Here is a 25,914-nt window from a genome sequence, read left to right on the forward strand (position 1 = left end):
ATTTGAACCCCACAGACCTACCCTCAAGAGGATGTACCATCGTGCAACTGCTCGAATCCGAATGGTGGAAAAGGCCTAAGTGGCTTGCTGAAGGAGAAGAAAACTGGCCTGAATCTCACATAAGCTATGAAGTGGCAAACGAATATACTCTTATTGCAGTCACTCACAATACTACGTGGCTGTATCACCGGTTCAGCAAATATGAACAAATTGTGTGGATGGTGGGATGGATCTTCACATTTCTCAACAACTGTTGATGCACTGAAATTAAAAGAAGAGGTCTGTTATCGACAAGTGAGGTAGCTGCAGCTGAAGATAAAATTGTTCTGCTCATTCAGGCAGAGTCCTTTGAATTCCTAGATGATCAGAGACTTAAGAATTTTCTAGTATTCCAAGATCAAAAGGGCATAATCAGACTCCAGACACGGATAGTGGAACATGTGGACAAGGGCCCCTTCAGACTACCAGCCTTGCTGCCTCCCGAACATCTGGTGGTTGAAAGGTATGCGGAAGAAATGCATCGTAAAAATAATCATCCCAGTCCAGCAACTCTCCTCTGTTTGTTACGCAAGAGATTCTGGATCATTAAAGAACGCCACTTTGCAAGAGGAATCATCAAGAAATGTGTTATTTGCCGGTGTTTTCAAGCAAAAGAACTTTGACACTCAGTCCCCTCCTTTGCCTGATCTTCGAGTTAAGGATGCAACCGTATTCGAAGTCATCGAGTTAGATTTTGCAGGACCTTTGTATCTTCGTGATTCGTCAAAGACATGGATTCACGTGTGCTTGCTACCGGGCTGTCCATCTGGAACTAGTTCAGAGCACTGAGGCGTTTCATCGCACGGCATGGTCAACCTAGTGTGATCCTCTGTGATAATGGCACAAATTTTCGAGGAACATGTAATGCTTTGGAAAAGTTAGATTGGAATCAAGTTGTTACATACAGCACCGGGGAATGTATAATTTGGAGGTTCAATCCATGTATGGCTTTGTGGTGGGGAGGCTTCTGAGAACGATTAGTGAGCCTGGTGAAGCAAATTTTATGGAAGACGCTGTGGAAGGCTGCATTGTCTTGGGATGAACTTCAGACTGTACTTATTGACTGTGAAGCAGTGATCAATGCAAGACCATTGACTTATATGGCAGAAGATAATAAAGATCCTATTCCATTGACTCCATCCATGCTACTACAAGAAGTACGAGAGACAGGAGTGCCTGACTTTGACTGCATTGAGTATGCAAGCATCACTCAGAAAAATCAGTATCTGCAAAGACTGAGAGAAGAGCTAAGAAGACGTTTCCATTCAGAGTATCTGGGACAGTTAACTTGGAGAAAACAACTTGAAACTCGGAAGCCTATAGTTGGTGAGGTGGTAATAATGGGATTGGACAATCGAAAGAAGATGGATTGGCCTTTGGCAAGAATTAAGCATCTCATTCCAGGCCGAGATGGAAGAATCCGGGTGGTTCAACTAAAGACTAGCAGTGGTACCGTTGTACGTCCTCTATAGAGAGTGTACCCCTTGGAGGTCCAGTCAAGCACCGAGAGTTGCCAAACAAAAACCCAGCTCAAGGATGAGGATGTGTCTAAATCCCTTGAAGAATTAAGAACAAGAGCAGGAAGAAATGTGGTTCCTCCTAAAAGACTAAATCTTTGATTTCATGCAGCAGAGGAGAAAGAATCCACTTGGCGTCCCTTGTTCAGTTACTCTCAGTGTCTTGATAACTTCCAATTTTGAGAAAATTGTAAATTAGGTGGGAGTATGTCAAGATATTTGTAGATGTTAAGGTTGGCAATGTTTGTTCCTTTACTCATTGGGTTTTAGTATTCTGTGGACTGGTATTAACATGTTTTGATTGTGAATAAAAGTTGTTTATGAATATTGAAAACTGAATAAGTTGTTACAAAAATAATGTGTACTTACAACCTAATCAACACCTCCTCTTTCCTTACAGGTACAGCATTCCAAACTCATCTTTTCTCTTCTACAAGTACATTATTCAACACAGTTTATTTTTTCAAACAAATTACAATATTATTTTTCTTGTCTATGATGTCCTCTCAATCAGCTTTTCTTACTTCTCTCTCCACACTTGACCATACAGTCTGTCCTGCTCTTAAGCAGGAATGAATCAGTTTTAATTTACTAAAGGATCTCTCACAGCTGACAACAGAAACTGTTACCATTGTTTGTGTCACAGTGTGCAGATTGGGGAAAGGGTCCTCATCTCCATACTGCTTTATGAAATAAGGAAACCCTATTTGAGGTTTTTCTCAAGGCAAGTCAAAAGCAACATTTTTCAATCCTCATTGTCTCATAGAGTAGTTGTCCAGCAACATCACAGCTGTAGCTTTAGCTCAGACTCCTAGGCTTGCCTTTTTAAGACACTGTTTTCAACACCATAACACTGTCTACTGAAATCTAAAAGCAACCCAGACTCTGAATCAGCATCTTTTAACAGAGAGAATAAAAATCTTTTTCCTTATAAAACTAATTGATTCCTCTATGAACTTCTCCATTGCTTCTCTATCATTTAAAATGACATCTCTGAAGTTCTCATCCATCATTCTTTTTCAGATGTTTTTCAATCTCAACATTCCATTTTTGACTGAGATCAAATACTTTGTTCTGTGACTCATTTACTGAAGCTTTTGTTTTTTTGTTAATCTCTAAGAAGTTGCCTGTTCTGGGCAGCATCATGGGAAATTGTTTTAGGACCCTGCAGCCTCTTTTAAACTCAATCAAATGAAACGTGAAACTTGTTCCAGAATTCCTACAGTTATGAGGATTATATATAGCTGTCCTTAAGCACTCCTTGTTTCACTATTATCATTCTCATAAAATATTATGGCCTGAAGAACCAAAAGTTTCTTCAGTGTACTTACTGATGGATTACTCTTGCACTCCTTTTAATGTATGTCTCTGTGTTTAAAAACACATACAAGACAGTCCCTCACTTTTTCCCAGCATTGTGTTGAACAAACATAGATGATGTCATATTCATTGTCATATTTCAATCATTACTGATCTGCATTTAGGGCAGTCGCCCAGGTGCCAGATTCCCTATATACAATAGAGGACATTGATTGCTCTACACTATGTCACTATCTATGAATTTTGGCTGCTGTATATACACCCATCAAGTTAAGGGAATGATTGTCTCAATTTACAAATATTGCCAGGTTATTTTGAGTTCACAACATCCGTAAAATCAGGCTACTACATTCGAACCTCAGTGTAACGAAATCACAGTATGTAGTCACATTTGGGTTCATAGCACTAAAATTAAATATCCTATCCAAATGGTTGAGGTACTGTTTGTTTGGAAATGTGGGATTTGAGAGAAAATATGAAACTTGATGGGCCTAAGTTAAATAGAATGGGAGAGAAAAAAATCTTTAAAAGAATAATAGTTTTGAGATAAGCGATTTGGTTTGCAAAAGACTTACAAAGGTGGTTAATATATCTAAAGATAGAGCATCTGTCGCCTCACTTTTGCGTAACAAAATTATCCAGATCCAAAAAGAATAACACAACAGGGAAAGGGCCCGAATTTTGAAGTTGGAAATGTTTTTGAAAATCAAAGGTTTCACCATCTAAATATCAGTTCAGACCCTTCATGTGGGGTACCACTAGAAAACTCTCTACAAGCTAAAGATGATGGTAACACAACGGTTACCATATAACCCTTAGGGACAAAGTTTTGCAGAGGTTGAAAATATGAGATTTCTTTATTTGGTTCATATCAACTCCTGAATATCAATTCTGACCCATGATGTATGTATCATTGAATAAAGTATAGAATCTTATGCTCAATATAACAGTACAATTGTGATTGACTTTGGACAATTAGGGCAGAAGGTAAATGACATATGTAATTTCAAAAATTACCAAATGTTTTGAACATTACCATGTTTGGTATCATTGGAAAGAGGAATTCAAGTAGGATTGAACTATGCCACCACAACACTTCTCAGACTTCAACTTCACAAACTGTAACCAACAGGGTCATATACTTTACGTAAGTGTATACACTGACTGGTACAGAATGATGCAGTGTGGTACAATTTGCCCATGCTTTGGCTATATAATTAGCCATCCGGGTTGTTAGACAACCAGCCAAATAGAATAGCTCACAATATGTAACACCAATAATACAACAGTCATAAGGATAAAATCATTTTATTTTTTATCATCAGCCACTTGTAAATACATTTGTATTGATTTGACTATTTAACATGACTTTCATTTCACCCAAAGTCAGACTTACTTTACACAAATTTATCACAAAAACATAGTGGGGCAGTTGCTCACCTCCTCCACCTGAACCTTTTTCTTTTAAATTCTTTCACTAACACCAATTGTGTGTTCTGTCATCACAGTAGACTTATTGCAGTGTTGAGACCAGCTATCTCTTATGTCCAATTCATCTGTCAATCAATCAATCAATACTGATCTGCATTTAGGGCAGTCGCCCAGGTGGCAGATTCCCTATCTGTTGCTTTCCTAGCCTTTTCCTAAATGATTTCAAAGAAATTGGAAATTTACTGAACGTCTCCCTTGGTAAGTTATTCCAATCCCTAACTCCCCTTCCTATAAATGAATAGTTGTCCTCTTGAATTCCAACTTTATCTTCATATTGTGATCTTTCCTACTTTTATAAACTCCACTCAAACTTATTCGTCTACTAATGTCATTCTACGCCATCTCTCCGCTGACAGCTCGGAACATACCACTTATGAACATTAAAACAAGAATAGTCGAGCAGCTCTTCTTCTTTCTCTCAATTCTTCCCAACCCAAACTCTGCAACATTTTTGTAACGCTACTCTTTTGTTGGAAATCAGTCACAAACAAATCGAGCTGCTTTTCTTTGGATTTTTTCCAATTCTTGAATCAGGTAATCCTGGTGAGGGTCCCATACACTGGAATCATACTCTAGTTGGGGTCTTACCAGAGACTTATATGCCCTCTCCTTTACATCCTTACTACAACCCCTAAACACCCTCATAACCATGTGCAGAGATCTGTGCCCTTTATTTACAATCCCATTTATGTGATTACCCCAATGAAGGTCTTTCCTTATATTAACACCTAGATACTTACAATGATCGCCAAAAGGAACTTTCACCCCATCAACGCAGTAATTAAAAATGAGCTCTATTTGTGAAACTCACAACCTGACTTTTAACCCCGTTTATCAACATACCATTGCCTGCTGTCCATCTCACAATATTTTCGAGGTCACGTTGCAGTTGCTCACAATCTTGTAACTTATTTATCACTCTATAGAGAATAACATCATCCGCAAAAAGCCTTACCTCCGATTCCACTCCTTTACTCATATCAATTATATATATAAGAAAACATAAAGGTCCGATAATACTGCCTTGAGGAATTCCCTTCTTAATTATTACAGGGTCAGATAAAGCTTCACCTACTCTAATTCTCTGAGATCTATTTTCTAGAAATATAGCAACCCATTCAGTCACTCCTTTGTCTAGTCCAATTGCACTCATTTTTGCCAATAGTCACCCATGATCCACCCTATCAAATGCTTTAGACATGTCAATCGCGATACAGTCCATTTGACCTCCAGAATCCAAGATATCTGCTATATCTTGCTGGAATCCTACAAGTTGAGCTTCAGTGGAATAACCTTTCCTAAAACCGAATTGCCTTCTATCGAACCAGTTATTAATTTCACAAATGTGTCTAATATAATCAGAAAGAATGCCTTCCCAAAGCTTACATATAATGCATGTCAAACTTACTGGCCCATAATTTTCAGCTTTATGTCTATCACCCTATCCTTTACACACAGGGGCTACAATAGCAACTCTCCATTCATCTGGTATAGCTCCTCCGACCAAACAATCTGGCTCTAATTGCTTCAAGGTTATTATAACCAAGTTCTCTGCAACGTTTGCTTTTATTTCAATAAATTTAAAGAGAGATTCTCTAACACACACATTGTAATTTTCTCAGAATTAGTCTCCACATACTTCACTATATCAGACATCATTTCTCAGTTTGACTGATTGGGAGTCAAGTCAAGCATTAAGCCACCATTTTATGTATACTCTCTAGTAACCCTTGCTAAACATTGGATGCCATTAGATAAATAAATTCACTATGAACACTTGGTAAAAGGTCAGATATAGGTACACTTTCATGAAAGGATACAAAATAGAGAGCAATTGTGGCAAGGCTAAATAATTACCCACATTACAGTCATTGCTCAACTTTGCTTGTACTTAGCACAATTAACAATTGAATATTTTACCATTAGTTAAAAGTGATAACTTTTCTGTGATATTAGGCTGCATTAACAATATAAAAATGTAAATATTTTAACTACTCCTCCCTAGAACATGTCAAAATGAATTGATGTGAACAGGATGGATGCACATACCATTATGACAGTAAGAAGGCTAGGTGGTGATGCTGCAGTTGCTAGCCTATCTGTTAGACTGGTCTTACTAAAACTTTCAAAGTGTGATCCAATGCAACCATTTTTTGTCATCTTACAGGGTGCTGAGGTTACCAAACTCGGCTTATCTGTAGCCTATGATAATGCCATATTTTATTTTGTGAGAGATGACATGCTCTGCCTCTATAGATTTCTGTGATTGGAAAAGGCGACAATGTCACTTATGTTCTTTCAGCCTGGTTTTCATGCAGCAGTTAGTAATTCCAAAGCAAATATTCCTGAATTAACAGAAAATGCAGTACACACCTACACTGGAGAGAGAGTCTTTAGCTGTGCATAATTGCCGGTATATTTTTATTATAGTAAAAGCAGTCTTAACATTTTGCTTGAAGAATTGAAAAGGTTTTAAAGGATATTTTCTTTCAAAACACAAATATTTTATACAGGCAATTTTTGGTAATCAGTACAAGGAAAAAGGTAGTATTACCATAAGAAAGAATACAGGACAGCCAACCAGGTACCGGTAATTGTCTTATATCATTGTTAACTTCAGAGAAATGGCAGTTTCCTCACCTCACATCTCTGTGAGATGAAAATATATAGTTTTGACCAATTTTAAAATGTAAATGAATATGATACAAGGAATGAAATAAGCAAATGTATAAATAACATCCCATTTAGGTACTTTGAAAATAAAACTGTTCTGAAAGAGACCAAACATTAGTTAAAAAGAGGTTTATTCACAACAGGAATGGAAACATTTGTGATCATGTATCCTAACAAAGCACCTTGGTATTATTAGACTTTTCATAATATTTATTTCTATGATAGAAAATATTACCCACATTAGAAGATATTCAAAATCATGAAAATCATAGTCCTATCTTTTTCCATAATTATTATAAAACTGATGACAGTTCTATTATTTAACCATATATGTTCAGGTATTATGAATGCTCTAATGTTCAGTTTATAATCTAAGAGTCATAATTTCATCACCTCTTTTGCAATAAGAGTTTAAGAAGCAAGATTTATGAATGTATTATTGATGTGTTAGGCATGTTCTGCGCACTGACCTTATGCGAGATGGAGCCCTGTTTATTTGGGCAGTGCCAGTTAACAGACAAAAGCTACACCTGCCATTGCCAGCCAGGCTATACAGGCATCAACTGTGAGCAGAAACAACGGCCTTGTGCAGATAACCCATGTGAGGGCAGGGGTGAATGCATTGAGAAGAGTAACACCTATCACTGCATATGCCATGCATGGATGGAAGGTATGTACATCGTGCTATAAACATCTGAATACCTGAACATGTTTTAAATTAATAAATAATAATAATAATGTTGTTGTTGTTGTTTGAGTCATTAGTCGATTGACTGGTTTAAGGCAGCCCTCGATGCCACCCTATCCTGTGCTAACCTTTTCATTTCTACATAACTACTACATCGTACATCTGCTCTAATCTGCTTGTCATATTCATACCTTGGTCTACCCCTACCATTCTTACCATCTACACCTCCTTCAAAAACCAACTGTACAGGTCCTGGGTGTCTTAAGATGTTCCTATCAATCTCTTCTTCTTGTAAAATTTAGCCAAGTCGATCTCCTCTCACCAATTTGATTCAGTATCTCTTCATTCATGATTCGATCTACCTATCTCACCTTCAGTATTCTTCTGTAACACCATGTTTCAAAAGCTTCTACTCTTTTTCTTTCTGAGCTAGTTATCGTCCATGTTTCACTTCCATACACTGCCACGCTCCAAATGAAAGTCTTCAAAAATATCTTTCTAATTCATATATCAATGTTCGAGGTGAGCAAATTTATTTTCTTAAGAAAGGCCTTTCTAGCTTCTGCTAGTCTGCATTTTATGTCCTCTCTACTTCTACCATCATTAGTTATTTTACTACCCAAGTAACAATACTCATCTATTTGCTTTAAGACTTCATTTCCTAAACTAATATATCCTGCATCACCTTTGTTCAACTGCACTTCATTACTTTTGTTTTGAACGTACTTAATTTCATCTTGTAATTCTTCCCCAAGACTGTGTCGATACCATTCCAATTTCTCCAGATCTTTTGCAGTCAGATAAATTAACAATATCATTGGAAAATCTTAGGTTTTTGATCTCCTCTCCTTGGATTATGATTCTCTTTCCTAATTCTTCTTTGATTTCCTTTACTGCCTGGGAAAAGGAGAGGGAACAAACTGCTGCTTTGCCTCACTCCTTTCTAGAGTGCTGCCGCTTTTTCAAAGCCTTTGATTCTGCAATAATATTGAACATTGTTTTCCTTTATACAGAAGAAAAACTTTTATTGGTTTCAGTACTACACTTTATTATACATTTCTTTTTCTTCATTCGAATTAATATACAATCTTCTTCTTCTTCTTCTTCTTCTTCTTCTTCTTCTTCTACTCCATCCTGATGAGGTCAAAATGTATAAATCCTAATCATTTCTTCTAGATTCACATGTATATTTATTAACATACACAGGCAATATTGTTAAATGATGGATTTTAATGACCAGCTTTTCAGTTGTTAAGTTCTGAAATATACTCTTGAGTTCATACCATAGAGATGTCTAGCAGAGAGTCTAATTGTATGGCATGACTTGGGAATGGATCAGGGATCTCTCCCTGCCCAGAGAATTGCTCCAATCAATGACCTACAATGGGGGGGTGTCACCGCTCTCTGGGAAAAGATGCTTACTGTGAAGCTTAGGAGGTGACCAACACAGTCATAGAGGACTGCTTGTATACCTTCTGAATGCTAATTCAATAAAAATGAAATTTCATAACCACTTTTACTTCCTATTAACCCAATAGCACAGAGTGTCATACTACGTGGGCGAATCAAAATAATAAGTTACACTAGCTCGCCTCGAGAGCACACTGTGTATCGTGACCATGGCCAATGTGGAGCAAGCTGCAGTAACTGCTGACACGTCTGATAGGAAGGTTGGTGTGGTATCCCATCATGTTGTGCGTGCGGAGCGGGCTAGGTTCTATGGCGCGTCAACTGATTGTTCACTCCAAATTGGAGGTGCGTGCAATGATCAGATTTCTATGGGCTAAATGGCTCAAATGCTTGGACATTTATCGTGAAATCACTGCTGTGTATGGTGAGTGTGCAGTTCCTCGCCCAGGTATTGTAAAATGGTGTAAACTATTTGATGCCGGACACACGGATCTCATAGACGAATATTGTGAAGACAGGTCTGAAACGCCCAGTACCGTTGCAAATGTTGACCGTGTGGATGGGATCATTAAAGAGAATCAGTGCATAACACTGCAGAAAATTGCCAGCATGCTGAACATTTCGTATGGCAGTGTGTTCTCTATTGTTCACCAGCACCATGGATTTCGTACACTGTGTCAAATATGTGTGCCATGTCTGCTCTCCAATGTTCACAATGGACATTGTTTCCAGTCATCACTGGCATTTTTGCAACTGTGTTCTGTGGAGGGCAACGAGTTTCTGCGGCGAATCATCACAGGGGATGAAATGTGGGTCCACCACTTTATCCCAGAAACAAGGACAACATCAATGGAAATGGGTGCACACATCACCACCACAAAAGAAGGCCAGGGTCCAACCTTCTGCAGGAAAGGTAATGGCAACAGTGTTCTTTGACATGGAGGGTGTGGTGTACGTGAAATTTATGCCGAAAGGCACAGCAATCAACTTGGCTTCGTTTGTCAAACGTTGAACTGTTTGCGTAAGGCAATTTTAAAAAAGTGGGGGGGGGGGGGAAATTGAGCACCGGTGTGATTTTGTTGCATTATAGTCCAACATCTTACACGGCCCGCCAAACATCTGAATTGCTGCAGTGCCTTCCCAAATGATTAGGAGGTGAAAGCAGCTGTTTCCAGGTGGTTACAAAGTGCTGGAGGTGATTTTTACGCCTCCAGAATCGAAAAGTTGGTTGAGCGTTCTGAGAAATATTTACAGTCTCTTGGGGACTATGTGGAAAAGTGAACATACATATGTTGTCATAGTCGTGTTGCCTAGTATGTTTTCCTGAAATTTCTATGATATATTTATATGAATCAGTTCCACCTAGTATGTATTCCTGAAATTTCTATGATATACAGATGTCTATGATATATTTATATGAATCAATTCCACCTAGTATGTATTTCTGAAATGTCTTATGATATATAGATTTTGTCTGTTAGAATGTCACAGTCTTTGTGTAGCTGTTATAAAACATCTCATGTGATTGAAGCTTGAACTCTGCATTTTTGTGTTGTTCAAAAATTATTGTAAGGTTGACTCCGTGCGTTGATAGTTGAGATCTTGAAAATTTCAATATCAGGTGGATTTTGACAAGTTAATATTGATCTCAACCCAACACGGACCTAGAAATAGAGAACAAATTGTGAATTTTACGTTAGAATTCCGAATTCAGAGAGAGCACTTTTGAAAGGAAAAGAATATTGAGGTATGAAACTCACCTCTAAACCCGAAGTGGCCAGGCGTGGTGTATGTGAGGAGCTGGAATGCAAAGTGTCAAGCAGCAGCCTGCCTGCATCAGCTGTTAGGCGGAGCGTGTTAGGTAGGGGGAGGAGAAGTTGCGGTGACGGAAGAATGTAGGTCAGGAGGGCGTGGATTCTTGTGGGGGTAGTAAGCCAGCGTATTGCGTGTCGTTTTATGGACTAATTCTTAACACTAAATAACCCCATCTGTATCGGCATCAACTATGTCACCATCATCTTCAGCCACACCGGCAGCAGCCAGTCAACCTCCGTTGCCGCCATCCACAGTGTCACCAGCAACAGCCCATCAACATCCGTTACCGCCATCAACAGTGTTACCACCATCTTCAACCGCACCTTCAGAAGCCGCTAACCGCCCAACGCCAACGCCATCGACATCAACTCCACCCGCACTGCTCAGTTGCGTCGTTCGCGGCGTCGAACCCCTCATCTCGCCAGCGGAAGTTCACCATCAACTTCGTCGTCATGCCATACCCATTTGGAGGGCGTTTCACATCTTTAACACACACGGCCCAACCTATCTAATCCGTCTCCAGCTCACCAGCGCAGCAGCAGCTGACCACCTTGTCTCCTATGGTGTCATCCTCTATGGCCGTCGCCATACTGTCGAACCTTTTTGTTCCCTTCCCCACACTAGAAATTCTCATTCCACATCTCGTCGTCACACCCGGCTTGATCATCCTCCTTTTCACCGTACACAACACGTCCGTCCACTTACCCTCTTTGTTCATATCTCATTCCCCCCACCTGTATTGGACCATCTACGACAACTCATGACTGTCCTTTCCCACATAGCTTCTACACTACACCACCTTATCCCCTCTTGCAACTTCCCTCTCTGTACTCCTGTGTAAATCCTCAGTTTCTTTCATCTCCACAGCCAAGCTCATTTCTAACAACGTAGCTCCATTACCCATCTTTCTCCTCTATCACACCGACCTACTCTCTTCACACCTCCCGGCCCGAGAGAGAGCGTAACTCTCTAGGGGGCCCGTCCCGCCCTTCGGGTGGGGAATGAAAACTTCTCAAGAAGAAGAAGAAGAAGCCTCAATGGTATGCAGTAACCATGCATCTTGGTGGGTGTGCTATTTACCAACTGATGAGCCCAACTTAGCACACTGAGGCGAAACGCTGGCAACCAGGAATAAGTTAGCCGGAAAATTTATCATGTCCAATAATGGACCATTTATATTGGTATTAAACAAATCACAATCAACAGCGTCATATGCCTCACTCCATATGAACATTGCGGAGAGGTTTGGAATTGAATCCAGGCTTTTGGCATGCAATCTAGTGATTAGAAATTGTATACCTCCACCTCTCATACACTGCTAGCCAACATTCTGATGGTGAACTTTTTCCACGAACGGCACTCAAAGCAGTTAACTGCGGTGTCAGAGCCTAGACCATATAAATTTGATGTCATAATAATCATGGCCACCAGATGGCCATCTTAGTTCAATAATTTACTCAGTGTACATTAAATATGATCTAATAACTGAAAAAAATAATAGGGGCTGTTATTGTTACATTTAAGATAATACAATTGGCCATCAGCTGAATATAATGTAGGCCTACATAATATCAAGTGGCAATTGAATCCAGTTTCAGTAGGTGATGACATCATTTCAAAATACACACAAAAATCTATATAATTATATTGAGATCTATGATGTTAAAGGAGTCTACTTTAAGAAGGCAACACCACCACACTGTGGAACCCAATTCAAAATTTCATTAACAGACTCAAATTAAATTGACTGTAAAACAATTATGATGATGATGATGATGATGTGATTATTATTATTATTATTATTATTATTATTATTATTATTATTATTATTATTATTATTATTATTATTATTATTATTATTATTATTATTGAGTATAGTGGATTAGCAGAGGTGAAAGAAGGTGCAGGGGTGAACAGGTCTCAAAATACGAAATTAAAGTTAAGATAAAATTTAACAGGGTTATATTTTCTTTTCAAGATTAAGAAATAACAAATAGAACAGGTACTCAGTAGCCGAAACACAATTCGAAAATGTACAATTACAGTGATTACAGGATTTGGGCTCCGAGAGGCAGACACACAATTCTTGAGCTATAAGCCCAACCTTACGATATACAGAATTCAACAAAGGGGCAGAAGACCCCAATCATGCCTAGGAGCACTTGCTCCTCTTTACACGGTAAAGCCTCCTCGAGGCATACAACAACTCAATTTTCAAGAAAGAGCAACTCGCTCTCAAAATTTAAGCCTATCAAAGGCCACACCAAACTCCACATTCAAGTTGTCCTCCAAGGACATGAAAACAGGGGTAAAAATACCCAACCTACTGAGGCCTATTAAGTAAAGAAACAGGTAAATTACATGGCCTCTAAAATACCAACTTGAGAGGAGGCATTCTTGCACTCCTAATACACTTTATATAAAACCTACTTGGCACTAGGCCGTTACTGCAAGGGCTAATCCCATACTAAAGAGGTGACTTTTAGAAGGAAACAATTTACATTACGTTAAGGAAGAAACGGTTGTGAAAATAAGTTCACCTCAATGCAATATGAGTGGGAGCTCGAGAGGGTTAAGCACTCTCTATCCCAACATGTAGTTTAAAAGATAGAATTGATACTAAGTGTCTTTACATTTTAGGGAAAAGTTACATGGTGGAAAGGCTTCGGACCTGCCCTGAGAGTTAAACTGCTGAGCTGACAAGAAAAGAAGTTATTAAACGGCCATTACCTGGTGGCTGAACTGCTGCCCGAAGAAAGAGGTGCTTCCCGCCCCCTGCTACGTACTTTACGTACTGATAGATGTTACTGAAGTGGCCCGGAGACCCGAAAATCAGCAGTTTATATACCCTCGTGGAAAGTTCGAGGCGTTTCAGGAATGAGAACACCCTCCCACAAAAATTTTATTGGTTAACGACGAAAACCCCTACACTAGATGAGGAAGAAACACCTTATTGGTGGAAAATTAATTACAGAAAATTATGATTGGCCAGTTTCAAAACTGGCAGAAAGAAAGGGTTAATATTGCCAACTTAAACAATAACAGAAAGAAATTTAACAAAGAACAAACTTATGAATTCAAAATTTCTCCAAAAACATAGTTCTTTCACTTCGCACTAGGGTGCACAATTGTAGTTCTTCAGTAGTGCCATCTGGAAGAGAATGTCCACACTTCTTACTACAGGCAAAACAAAAGTACATTGAAAACGACCCAGTTCAGAAACTTCAAAATTTCCAAGTAGTGATATCTTCTGAGAAACTTGAAAATTAACACAGTAGATAAAGTTCAGACTTCCTCCAATAGAGGAGTTTCAACTGGCGCAAAGTTTGAATTAGCGGCGTGGGGGTGTACCACCCGGTACAATTATTATTATTATTATTTATTTATTTATTTATTTATTTATTTATTTATTTATTTATTTCACAACTTTATACTTGGTAATATAGCATGTATTTTGATGTTTTACATATATGAAATAGAGCTTAATCATAATTTACAAAACTTGACAATGTACGCCTTCACTATTCTCTTCGTTTATAGAGGTTGCAGCCTTTTCTATTTATGGTCCATACTGAGCATTCAGGAATGTTCTGACAATGTTGCAGGTCTTCAAAATTGCAGCCTTTCATGCTACATTGTGAGTGTAGATGGGGAGCTGTTGTATCATTAAGTTTTCTGGAAATGATTTTGATGTGAGGCCAGTGGGAGAAAGGAGAAAAGGAAGAATTGTCAGTCTGTCTTGTTTCCAGATCCTTGCTATTTCCATAGCCAGAGGAGTATGTTTATCGACCTTCTCCCTGTATTCCTGTTTCATATTGTGGTCATTCGGAACAGTGATGTCAATGTGTGTGTTGGTTCATTTTGTCTGCTAAAGTTATGTCTGGTCTGTTGTGCACAGTTGTTTTATCTGTTTGTATCGTTCGATCCCAGTAGAGTTTAAAATTTTAATTTTCCAGTACATTTAGTGGGGATTATTTGTAGTAAGGCACTCTGTTCTGGATCAAAGCTCAGGTCAGAGCAATTTCTTGGTATATAAATTTGGCTACATCATTATGTCTGTCAGTGTAAGATGTTAGCACTAGTAATGTGCAGTTGCTGATGATGTGCTCAGTGGTTTCTGGGCTGCTGTTACATTTCCTGCACTCGTCATTCTTAGTAGTAGGATCTTTAAGAATGTGTTTCCTTTGTTGAGATAACCAGATCACTTTATCTTGGATTACCTGGTTGAATCCCTTACTTCCTGGAAATAACTCTCTGGTAGACAGCCATGAGTTTGAAACCTGTTTGTCAATGTTTTCATTATTGCTCTCGTTGTAGTACCTTCCATGAAGTTCTTTACTAACCCATCTCTCTACCTTCTCCCTGTGCAGGAGTTTGTGTCTTTGATATTTATGTAGCATTCATGTAAATTCAGAGAGGTGTAGTTTAGATCTGCTTCAACCACAGCTTTATGTAGAATGCTGTCACCTGTCCAGCAATTAAAGTATTTCCTTGGCATTGTAACTGTCTCTATGCATGAATTAGGATGCATCATTTTGTGTTCAGTAAGCATTGTCCTTATTGCGCAATTTATGTTTTCTAGATCTGCTTGAGACCAGTTTAGAATGCCAAATGAATGTGTCAATTCAGTTACAGCACATGTGTTGACTGCTTTTGATAGGTTGCAAGCATTAAACTTAGTTTTTAAGATGAGGCGCAGTCTGTGCTGAAATTTCCATATGAGTTTTTCTTTCTGAACTTTATTTTTGATCTCGATTGATTGCTCAAAGCCCGATACTTATACGTTTCATTTTTTCCAAAGCTTTCAATTTTTTGATCAGCTGCAATGGTTATTCCTTCTGTCCTATATCATTGTCCTTTTTTAATGCTGTTTATTTTGCATTTGCTCATACCAAATTCCATGCAAATGTTTCCATAATATTGATGTGGGAAGTCATTTGAGATCTATTTGTTTCTATAATTTGATGTCATCCATGTAGAAAAGGTGGTTTAATTTGTGAAGGTTATGTCTATTCCTTTTTATTTGATATCCATAATTGGTCATCTTCAGGGTCTCAGAGACTGGGTTGAGACATAACCAGAACCATAGTGCACTCAAAGCATCACCTTGAAAGATACTTCGTTTGATTGGGATGACGTATGTTTCTGTGGTGGTGGTGGTAGTGGTGCTGATGTTCATCTTCAGGATAATCTTGGTATGCCAAAGTTGCATTGTTGTAGTAAGAAAATTGACGAGGGTTTTATTTACACTGAATAGTTTAAGGGTGTGGATTAGCCAGCTATATGGCACCATATCAAATGCCTTTCTATAGTCAATATAGGCATCAAGAGATTGCATTGCTGCCTCTGTGTCTGATGTAAGATTATATGATTGATTGTGAGCTGTTCCTTACAGCCTTGGCCACCCCTGTTCAGCTCCATGACTAAATGGTTAGCATGCTGGCCTTTGGTCACAGGGGCCCCGGGTTCAATTCCCGGCAGGGTTACAAATTTTAACCATCATTGGTTAATTTCTCTGGCACGGGGGATGCGTGTATGTGTCATCTTCATCAACATTTCATACTCATCATGACGCGCAGGTCGCCTACGGGCATCAAATCAAAAGACCTACACCTGGCGAGCCGAACATGTCCTCGGACACTCCCGGCACTAAAAGCCATACGCCATTTCATTTTTTGGCTACCACTCTTACAGTTTTTTTTTGTTCTTCTGTCAAAATGTTATACTGGAGTATGTGCCCATAGATGACGTTGGTGATGACCAATGTGATGATTTTATAGAGTGTGGGCAAACAGGTTATTGGACTATAATTGGCTGGACTAGCAGTTTCATCATTCTTTGGCAGTATGTAGGTTCATCCTTCAGTGAGAAAGTGTGGTAAGTTTTGAGGATTATCAATTACCTGAGTCACCTGTGTCGTATACCCTGTACGTATTCCCTGTACTTGCGGTAAGGTATACATTGGCCAAACATGCCGGTCCATTGGTACCCGTATCAAAGAACATGAACATAATATCCGTCTCAACCAACCAGACAAATTGGCGATAGCTGAGCATGCTCTATCTTGGGGTCATGATGTCATGTTCCAAGATGCTCAAGCTCTTACCCACACTAGACACTACAGGTCCAGGATTATATGGAAAGCTGTGGAAATATGGAGGAATCCTAACAATTTCAACAGGGACACTGGCTATCAATTAAGTAATACATGGTTGCCAGCCGTTAAGAATTTACGTAGGTAGTTCCCTTCCTTGTCCCTTCACTATTGTTATTTTGTCTCGGTGTTTTCCAAATTCGTATGTTCCTCGTCACCCTATGTTTCATTCCAGGCTTGTGTCTATACAGTCACCTGTCAATGTCATATGTTACGCAAACACGTTATGTGAACCGCTTAGTCTGATTGTTATGGTTCGGTCAGCTTCTGCTTTGAATGCTATCGTTGTGCCACGTCCTGGGTGCCATCTGGTGGTGAATAAACGTACCATTTCCACTTCTATTACAACATCCAAATTCAAAAGTGTCATTGTTTAAGAATCCTTTCTCGTGGACAGTCAAGATTTCTTCTGAGGACGCAGAGCACAGTTCTCTGCGAAACGTTAAGAATTTCACCTTATTTTCTTGACACGGCATAAGCCCAAGAGCCTATACAGTATCATGTATATAAGTACGGGCCGTGAAAGCATTAATGGCAAAACAATAATAATTTAAATATTTGCAAAGTATTGCATGGAAAACAATACAAAAGCAGAATATTTCTAAAACATTTTGAAGCTAATCCTCTAAATCTGTGACTAAATATTTTTGAAACCATATTTTAATATTCTTCCATATTACATTTCAGTTTCAATTTCAGCTGGACAAATTTTTAATATTTTGAACTTACCTTACAGTACTTGTGAAATAATCATTTCATTTATAACTACATGATATCCATAAAACTGATGACATTGGTGATGATGATACTTTATTAATGGCTATTACTGTTGTTGAAAAGGTTCAAAATAAGGAGATGACCAGTCTCATATATTGAGATAAATTGAGATATATTGAGATAAGACATTTTAATATGAATGACTAGAGATTTCATTGTTTTTAACCAAGTAGTCAAAGAGATACATGTGGTAGTTAGAGTTACCTCATTTTTAATAGTGCAACACAGAATTTACAATTTAACCCTCTCACTGCCTAAATCAAACATATCTGGAAAAGGTCCATGACTGATACTTTAAAAACAGCAAATTACAAGTAGGTTAAAGGTTGCTTAATGTCACTGCTCTGTGAACAGTAGAAACATCCCTGTTATGAACTATTTGTTTGCCTTTATATGAATAGTGTAGCATGGATGTAATACAGGAATATATTTTCCCACTTCTCTAAATACATACATGGTTGTCTTTGTTGTATGTGACCGAGCTCGATAGCTGCAGTCGCTTAAGTGCGGCCAGTATCCAGTATTCGGGAGATAGTAGGTTCGAACCCCACTGTCGGCAGCCCTGAAAATGGTTTTCCGTGGTTTCCCATTTTCACGCCAGGCAAATGCTGGGGCTGTACCTTAATTAAGGCCACGGCCGCTTCCTTCCCACTCCTAGTCTTTCCTGTCCCATCGTCACCATCAGACCTATCTGTGTCGGTGCGACGTAAAGCAACTAGCAAAAAAAAAAAAAGAAAAAAATTTGTTGTATGTAGAGGAGAATTATTTATTTTCGTTCCTGGAAAAAATATTTTTGGGAACTCATCTTTAAAGGCTTAATGTTCTGGAGCCATAATTTTCACATTTAAAATAAATAGAATTTAAAATCAAATTATTTTTTAGGATAGCCTCCTCCCACTAAATAAAATATTGTGCTGCTTTGCTTTAAACACTTCCACCTTCATGTCTTAACAAATGCTTAGTCAACACTTGAGATTGCGGGTGGACTGAATAACAATCATTGTTACAATATAATAATTTATATTAATTTCCAGTTTTAATAGTTCTGTTAGTATTAGTTTTACATGGCCTAGGGAGTCTTTCATTTTCACAGACCCTTGTTCTCCTAACCTTAGTTCACTGGTTGCATTGAAGTCATTTAAAGGCCATTGTGTACTCAGGACTTCTTCAGCTTTATTATTCCCACACTAAGTGGGATTGTGATGCGGATTAACTTCATCCAGTTGTTTCTGTCTGTGACCACATTTTCCTGTACACTCTGAACATGTTATTTTTTGGTCATCCCTATCTCCTCTTACTAGCCACAGGTCAGAGGGTCATCTTATTGAGGAATTATAAATATAAGTGGTAGAACATCAATAAATTCAATTTTTATTTTGGATAAGATGATTTCAGACCATCCAATGAGAAAATAAAATTAAATGAAAAATTTGTGTACATAATGTTACAATAAAACACACTAGTACAATATTACACATTTTTCCTATCAGTATAATGATATTCACTAATAAATTAAACACTCCAATGTGAATCCGGATTACTCTCCATTCATCTCCCTCTACCTTCTGAAACAGGAGTGATATTTCCTGACATCCTAATACTAAGCATTCAGAGCACAAAAATGTATGAAAGACTAACACAGTACAATAATAACTAACATAAACAAGTAAAGTGTAGCATGAAGTCACATTCTGAAATTAGCCTTTGCTCTTGGTTGATTTTATAAGGTGAGTTTTGGAATGACAAGTGCCATAGATGAGTCAAGTCATGGAACAATAGCCCAACTTGGTGACATATTTCTTTGGGATAAGGTTAACCAAGGCTAACCAAGAAGGCAATGCTACCATTAACTTCTTTTTTATTCTTTGTTTTTTATTGGAAATGAGTTTTGGAATGGACTGCCTCATGTATGAGTGATAGTCTCACAATTACCTTTTGTATTTCCCTTTCAGTCTAGCTGGAATCCCCTTGTTGCACAACAAGCTGGAAACCCTTCTCCAAGCATTCTATCAAGACTGGATTCTGCTTGAGATTGCCTTTCTCATTTACTGTAGGACCAAAATGTTAAACATTTTTCACAGCTGGTATCCTCACTCCTTGTAAGGATTGTTTATGGTTCATACCACTCATAAACTCTATTTCAGTTTTTCTCACCCTCATACCTCAATCTTCTAGAGCTTTTCTCTAGTCCTGCAACAACACACCTGCTTCATGTTGTGAGTCTGTGCATAAAATCACATCATTGGCAAACTGGCATTTTCTTCCTTACAGTCTGTGTCACTAAATCCCTAATGCTGAGTGCTGGAACTCCCACCTTTACTGGAAAAATGGCTCTGAGATTTCTAATACACATTCAACATTTGAACATTTGTTGTACTGTTCCAGTGTACCTTGGATTACTTTAACATATTGCACAGGTACACTTTTTCCTCAATCACCTCCATAATTTGTCTCTCAGGATCCCATCAAATGCTTTATCCAACTCAATGAATACTACTGAAAGCTCTTTGTTCCCACTCTATATTTTTCCATTAGTTGGCATACAGTAAATGTAGTATTGATAGTTCCCCTGTCAGGCATGAATCTAAACTGTTCCTCTCAAGTTTCTACATCAGTTCATAGTCTCTTATTGATCACTCTTTTCCAGGCTTTCACTGAATGGCTCATTAGTTCAATGCCTCTGTAGTTACTGCATGATTGGATATCCCCCTTGTTTTTGAATATCGCATAAGTAGATTTTTCTAGGATTGTACCATGAGTAATGATATCATTCAATGGATTGGTAAGAAGAAATATTGCTTATTGCCCTAAAACTCCCCATACTTCCACTGGAATGTTATCAGGTCAAACTGCCTTTCCTCCCTTCATTTAGCATACTACTCTCTTGGCCTCAAACTTGGATATTTGTTGCTCCTTGCCTATGTTCATTTCTCCCATTCTTCTATATAGCACTTTTTTCCTAAAAAAATATTTAAAGGGTACTCTCAGTTTGAAATTGACAAAACATCACAACCTTACAATATACATTTTAAAATTCAATGAAGAGATAAATATAAACATGTATGGTAATGTCTCTGACCTGCTTACAATAAATTCCACACTGGCAGTAAAGGATGGTCACTGCTGTCTTCACACCTTCTCTCCTTACGTTTTGTGTCAGTCATCAGATGTCGTCCTTTCAGAAAGTATGAATTTACATAGTCCATAGATTTTAAAATTGTTAATGGAAGGCCAACCAACTTGATGAACATAAGATTTTCAACTCTGCTAAGATGCAATGATGTTCTTGTTGGAGTCATGATCAAATTCATTTGTGAGAAGCCTCATTCACATTTGCTTTTTGAAATCGGGATGCTGCCCATAATGTTAAAAAGGGGAAGTAGAGACAATGGGCATTTCTTCTCCATAAGATACTCTCAGAAACCTTTTAGGATTTGCCTGTCATTGAGCTTAAAACATTTACACACGTTCTTCTGTTTCCCCATATATTAGATCAGGGTTTTCTGGCCAACTTGTAGCATCCAAAACTCTAGCCCATTCTGGCATTTTGCTATTTCTAAAGTTAGAAAGCTGTTGTCCATATGCTTACCCATGCATTCATAGAACTTCACAGCATCAGTATAAGTCCCTATATTTCTTGCTCCTTTTTCAAGAGTCAAACTGTTCTTCCACTTCCAAGGCTTCAGTGTGGTATGGTCCATGCTTTGTCTTTCTTTCAGAAAACACCATAATTTGCTTGCATATTTTCTTATGGCCAGAATAAATTGTGATGCCACGTGCTTGCAATTCAACATTAAGTTCTACTAACTCCTAAAGTGCATCACACATCAGTGCAAGGTCTAATGCAAAGTTAACATTAGTAATGCATTTAAGGAGCCCTCCATATAGGATTTGTTCCATTTTGTCTCTTTTTGGATCATCTTTGACACTTTTGAAATGGACCACTGAAACTTCAATATTTTTCCAGACAGCTGAGACAGCTCTGAACCAGGAAGCAACCCACCTTGTATCTAAAATTCTCCCTATGTTTAACATTACAGTTTCGAGTTCTTTTGCAAATTCAGGTTGAAGATCTGAATCATCATCGGAGAGCTATAGAAGAACTTGAAACATGTCCTCCATGGTTGCCAATCTTTCAGCCCTTTCAAAACAAATAAATAAGTAATAATTTTTTTATGTTGTTTAGATCAAGAATTCCCTAGTTTTTTGGGTGACTGGTGGTAAACTGTGTATAGATTGCCATGGAAAGATTAAAAGATTTAAAATGGTTTATATGTGAAGGGGAATGTTTACAACAAAAAGAGTTATATGAATCAGGCACCACAACGGACAAGCTGCATGAACTATAAAACATGCACACACAAAGCGAACACGTCCTACATCAAGTGCGAAAGGAACTGTTATTGGAGCAGGTGCGTGCTTCACTCAGCGTGGCATCACAGTACCTGTCAACTTCAACGGTCCATATATGACTGACAAGAGGCAGACAGGCGATCAGTTGAGTTGAAACCTAGTGCTGTTATAATGAACATAGCATACCTTGGCTTCTGAGGCAGGAAATAACTATGTTCATCAACAAAGTGAAAACTAACAAATTTGCCTCACTGAGTGCAGCCGCATGCCCACCAGAGAGTTAATCATTTCCACTTTTTAAATGGTAGCCTTGGCTCACTATTCACAGGAGTCTCCTGTGCGTTGCATAAAAGGAACACCCAAGTCTCTGTATCAATTTGCTGATTAATCTAATCATGTTTTCAAGTGAAGCATAGGTTTTACAGCTGCATGCCTTTGCTGTCAACAACCCTATTCATAACACCTATTGCTATTCATTATCTGCAAATTCATCTCCAGAAACTTGGAGAATAATGTTAGTAGATGGAGCAGATACTTAGAATATGGGAGAGAGTAAGGCAGTTAATGAAGGAGTGTTTAAAAACCTCTATTAGTACTTGTAGAAATTTTAGCACATTTCATAGAAGATTCTGTGAGGATAAATGTCATGTAAGTTGTCAATTATACCTAAACTATACACCACAATGCAAACTATGACTGTAGCTCAGAATTCAAGCAAAATTGACAATATGTTTCTATTAAATGCTTAACTTGTTTTTATGCCCTCTATCAACTCCCCAAAGTTTTCCCACATTTTTAGTTACATCCTGAAAAGTAGGCAAAAGGATAACTGTAAAAAAAAAAATTTACTAGTTTATCAAGATTATTTTTAAATTGTTGAAGATCAGTACTTATTTCAGTGTGTAAAACGAGTCTCAACTTGGTTCTAGGTCCACGGTGTGAACGGCGAATGCTCAACATTCCATACAAACCATTGTCAGAACGAATGCTGCAGGAACCCTTCTGGTTAGGTCTCATCACAGTGACAGTGGTTCTTGGAGTCATCGGGCTAGTATGGTGTGCTAAGCGTCATCTTCCTGAGAAACTGGAGAAGTTGCTAGCCGAAGAAGCTGATCGGAATCGGCCAAGTAGGTGGCATGGTAATGTACCTTGAAGTTCACCTCTATAGAGTAGTCTTAGAGTTACTTTAGATACTAGTAAAAAGAAAAAACTATAAGAGGTTCACTTGAAGCCATAAAAAGCACTTGCTTATGAAATAGACTATAATTAGACTATAGCTCAGCTGACATCAAACATCTTACATTAGGCATCAGAAGTTGTTTTTAACTTTGAATTTTATATATTCTGCTCAAAATTTTATAATGCAGTTTTATATTCTTGTACTTTTACCACAAAAATAAATAATAAAAATGCTTCCAAATTCTAGTCTTCCAGGGCAATGTTACTGACTCAAAAATATAATTTGTTGATTGGCAATCACTGAAGAATCTCCAGTTGTTACATTCACTTACTATCTATCTCTGGTGAACATGTCACTACATTTATTTTATTATAACCCGACACTAATCGTAAGACGAACCACTGAAAATCAAATATTTAAATTTAAAAAATAGAAATTTGTAAAAGAAGTACACAAAGCATAAGGAATAAGTTATCTGCCATTTAATTGTTTAGTCAGTCATCATCATCAGATGATCCAGATGTATTCTCACTTATTTCTTGTCACTGTCTTTGTACAGAGCATCATCTTCTGTGCCATCAGCTGCATTCAAGACCAAACACTTTTTAAACACATGACTGATGATATTTTGTGTAACATTTGGAGACAGTGCTAGAATTTCAAAAGCTTCAGTTATTGTAGTAGAATTGTTAGGAGAGTTTCTACAGCAATAGCATCCATGTGAAGAAGGTAACTTGCTTTACCTTCAGTAGAAGAATGTCAACAGATTATCCGTGACTTCTATGAAATCTGCCATTTTGCTGGTGTATTAGGTGCAACAGATACTGTAGTACACTCATAAGAATCCAATCACCTGGAGGCAATAGAGCTGAAGTATGCCATAATCAGAAGGAATACTTTTTCTATTAATGTTCAAGTGATTAAAAATTATCCTTACCTCCAAATGAGGGATGTAGTTACTAGATGGTCAAGTTCTGTAAATGACAGCACAGTATTTAACAACTCCCATATCAGAGCACAGTTTGAAGTGGAGACAAGTTACAAAAGGATCCTGGTAGGTTATAACTTTTAAGAATGTATCTTACAACCTCACATTTTAATCCTGAAACAAGGCCTCAAAACTGTTATAATATAGCATACATCATGACACAGCACAGCATGGAAAGTATGACAGAGGTCAGTAAAACATGGTTTCCCATTCTTAGCTGGGGAGTACAAATCACATGTTCAGACATTTTGTTTATGTTGAACTTACACTCCATGTTCTACAGCTGTATTCAATCAAAATTGCATCAGAGCATGCTCAAAAACCACTTCATTCTGCCAGTGCCATCTACATTTGCACTGTTCGTAACTCTCAAAAGAGTTAATGTGTTAGCTAACATTTCTCAGGAAAAGTTTAAAACACACAAGAATCTTAATGCATTCAACATTTTTAACATGATGTTGACTAACAACTTGTTAGTATATATATAACAACTATTGATGAAACCAAGGGGTTACTTGGCCAAGGCGGTAAAGGCGTGCTTTGTTCATCCAGAAGAATGTGGGTTTGATTCCCCGTCAGGAAGTCGAAAAATTTAAGAAATGAGATTTCCACTTCCGGAGGTACACCCCTGATGTTTGTTCACTCAGGCAACACCAAAAAAGAGTACCAGATTAATTCTGTTGGCAAAAGCGACTGAGCTTAGAGCTAACCACTCTCTCTACCCTACCAAGTGCTGAGGTGATAGTGAAAGCTTTTACCTTTCATCCCTCCAATGGCCTTCATGGCCTGTGCGGAGATTACTTTGCTTTTCTTGTTGATGAAACCAAGCCTGAGTCTACATGAAGGTGAAAACTTGTGGCGGCTTCTGCAGTTATTTTTTGAAACTTTTTCCTATTACATCAATAAAGAGTCACCTACTTTACTCGTCGTGTTAACAGTATTGATTCTAAGCTGAGAGTCATATTTTGAACGAAGGAAAAAAGTGAAAAGAGGTCAGCCAACAATCAAATAAATATGGCAGTCACATTAAATGCTTGGGTTCTAAGATGTAAAGGCCTGCCATTGCCCGAACTCTTCCAAAGAGTATAAAAACAGTCAGGATAAAAACTGAATCATTTATGTATATTTCTTCATCTATTTTTATAACTGTTAAGGTATTTAATGATTTGTGAATAAATGTATTTAAAAATATTTTATTCATCTATTTTTATAAGTGTGAAGATATTTAACGATTTTCGAAATAAACTAGTGGTGTGTCGCAGCAATAGCAGCAAACTTATTTCTTGTCTCATTGCTTTGCCAGTATTATGATATGATGTAGCGTATGGGTTGGTTGGCAAACTGTTGGAGAGTCTTTCAATTGTCTCTGGATTAAGAGAGGAATTTATAGGATTTTCACAACAAATTCTGTTCGCAAGACTTGAATCTACCCTACAAAGCTGGCTGTATAATGCTCAGCAATTTTCAGTAGGCAATAAATCTGAAATATATGTATGAATTATGCCCTGA

General features: G+C 38.0%; 1 protein-coding gene across 1 annotated transcript in view; it reads left to right on the forward strand.

Moving 5' to 3' along the window:
• Positions 1-25,914, forward strand: part of LOC136874512 (uncharacterized) — a 799,993-nt gene that overhangs the window by 614,718 nt on the left and 159,361 nt on the right. The window contains exons 16-17 of the mRNA XM_068227822.1: positions 7,492-7,710; positions 23,167-23,364. Of these exons, the coding sequence (XP_068083923.1) occupies positions 7,492-7,710; positions 23,167-23,364 (417 nt within the window). The remainder of the gene's footprint in view (positions 1-7,491; positions 7,711-23,166; positions 23,365-25,914) is intronic.

Source organism: Anabrus simplex, chromosome 5 (assembly GCF_040414725.1).
Source record: "Anabrus simplex isolate iqAnaSimp1 chromosome 5, ASM4041472v1, whole genome shotgun sequence".
In the NCBI taxonomy this organism is placed as follows: domain Eukaryota; kingdom Metazoa; phylum Arthropoda; class Insecta; order Orthoptera; family Tettigoniidae; genus Anabrus; species Anabrus simplex.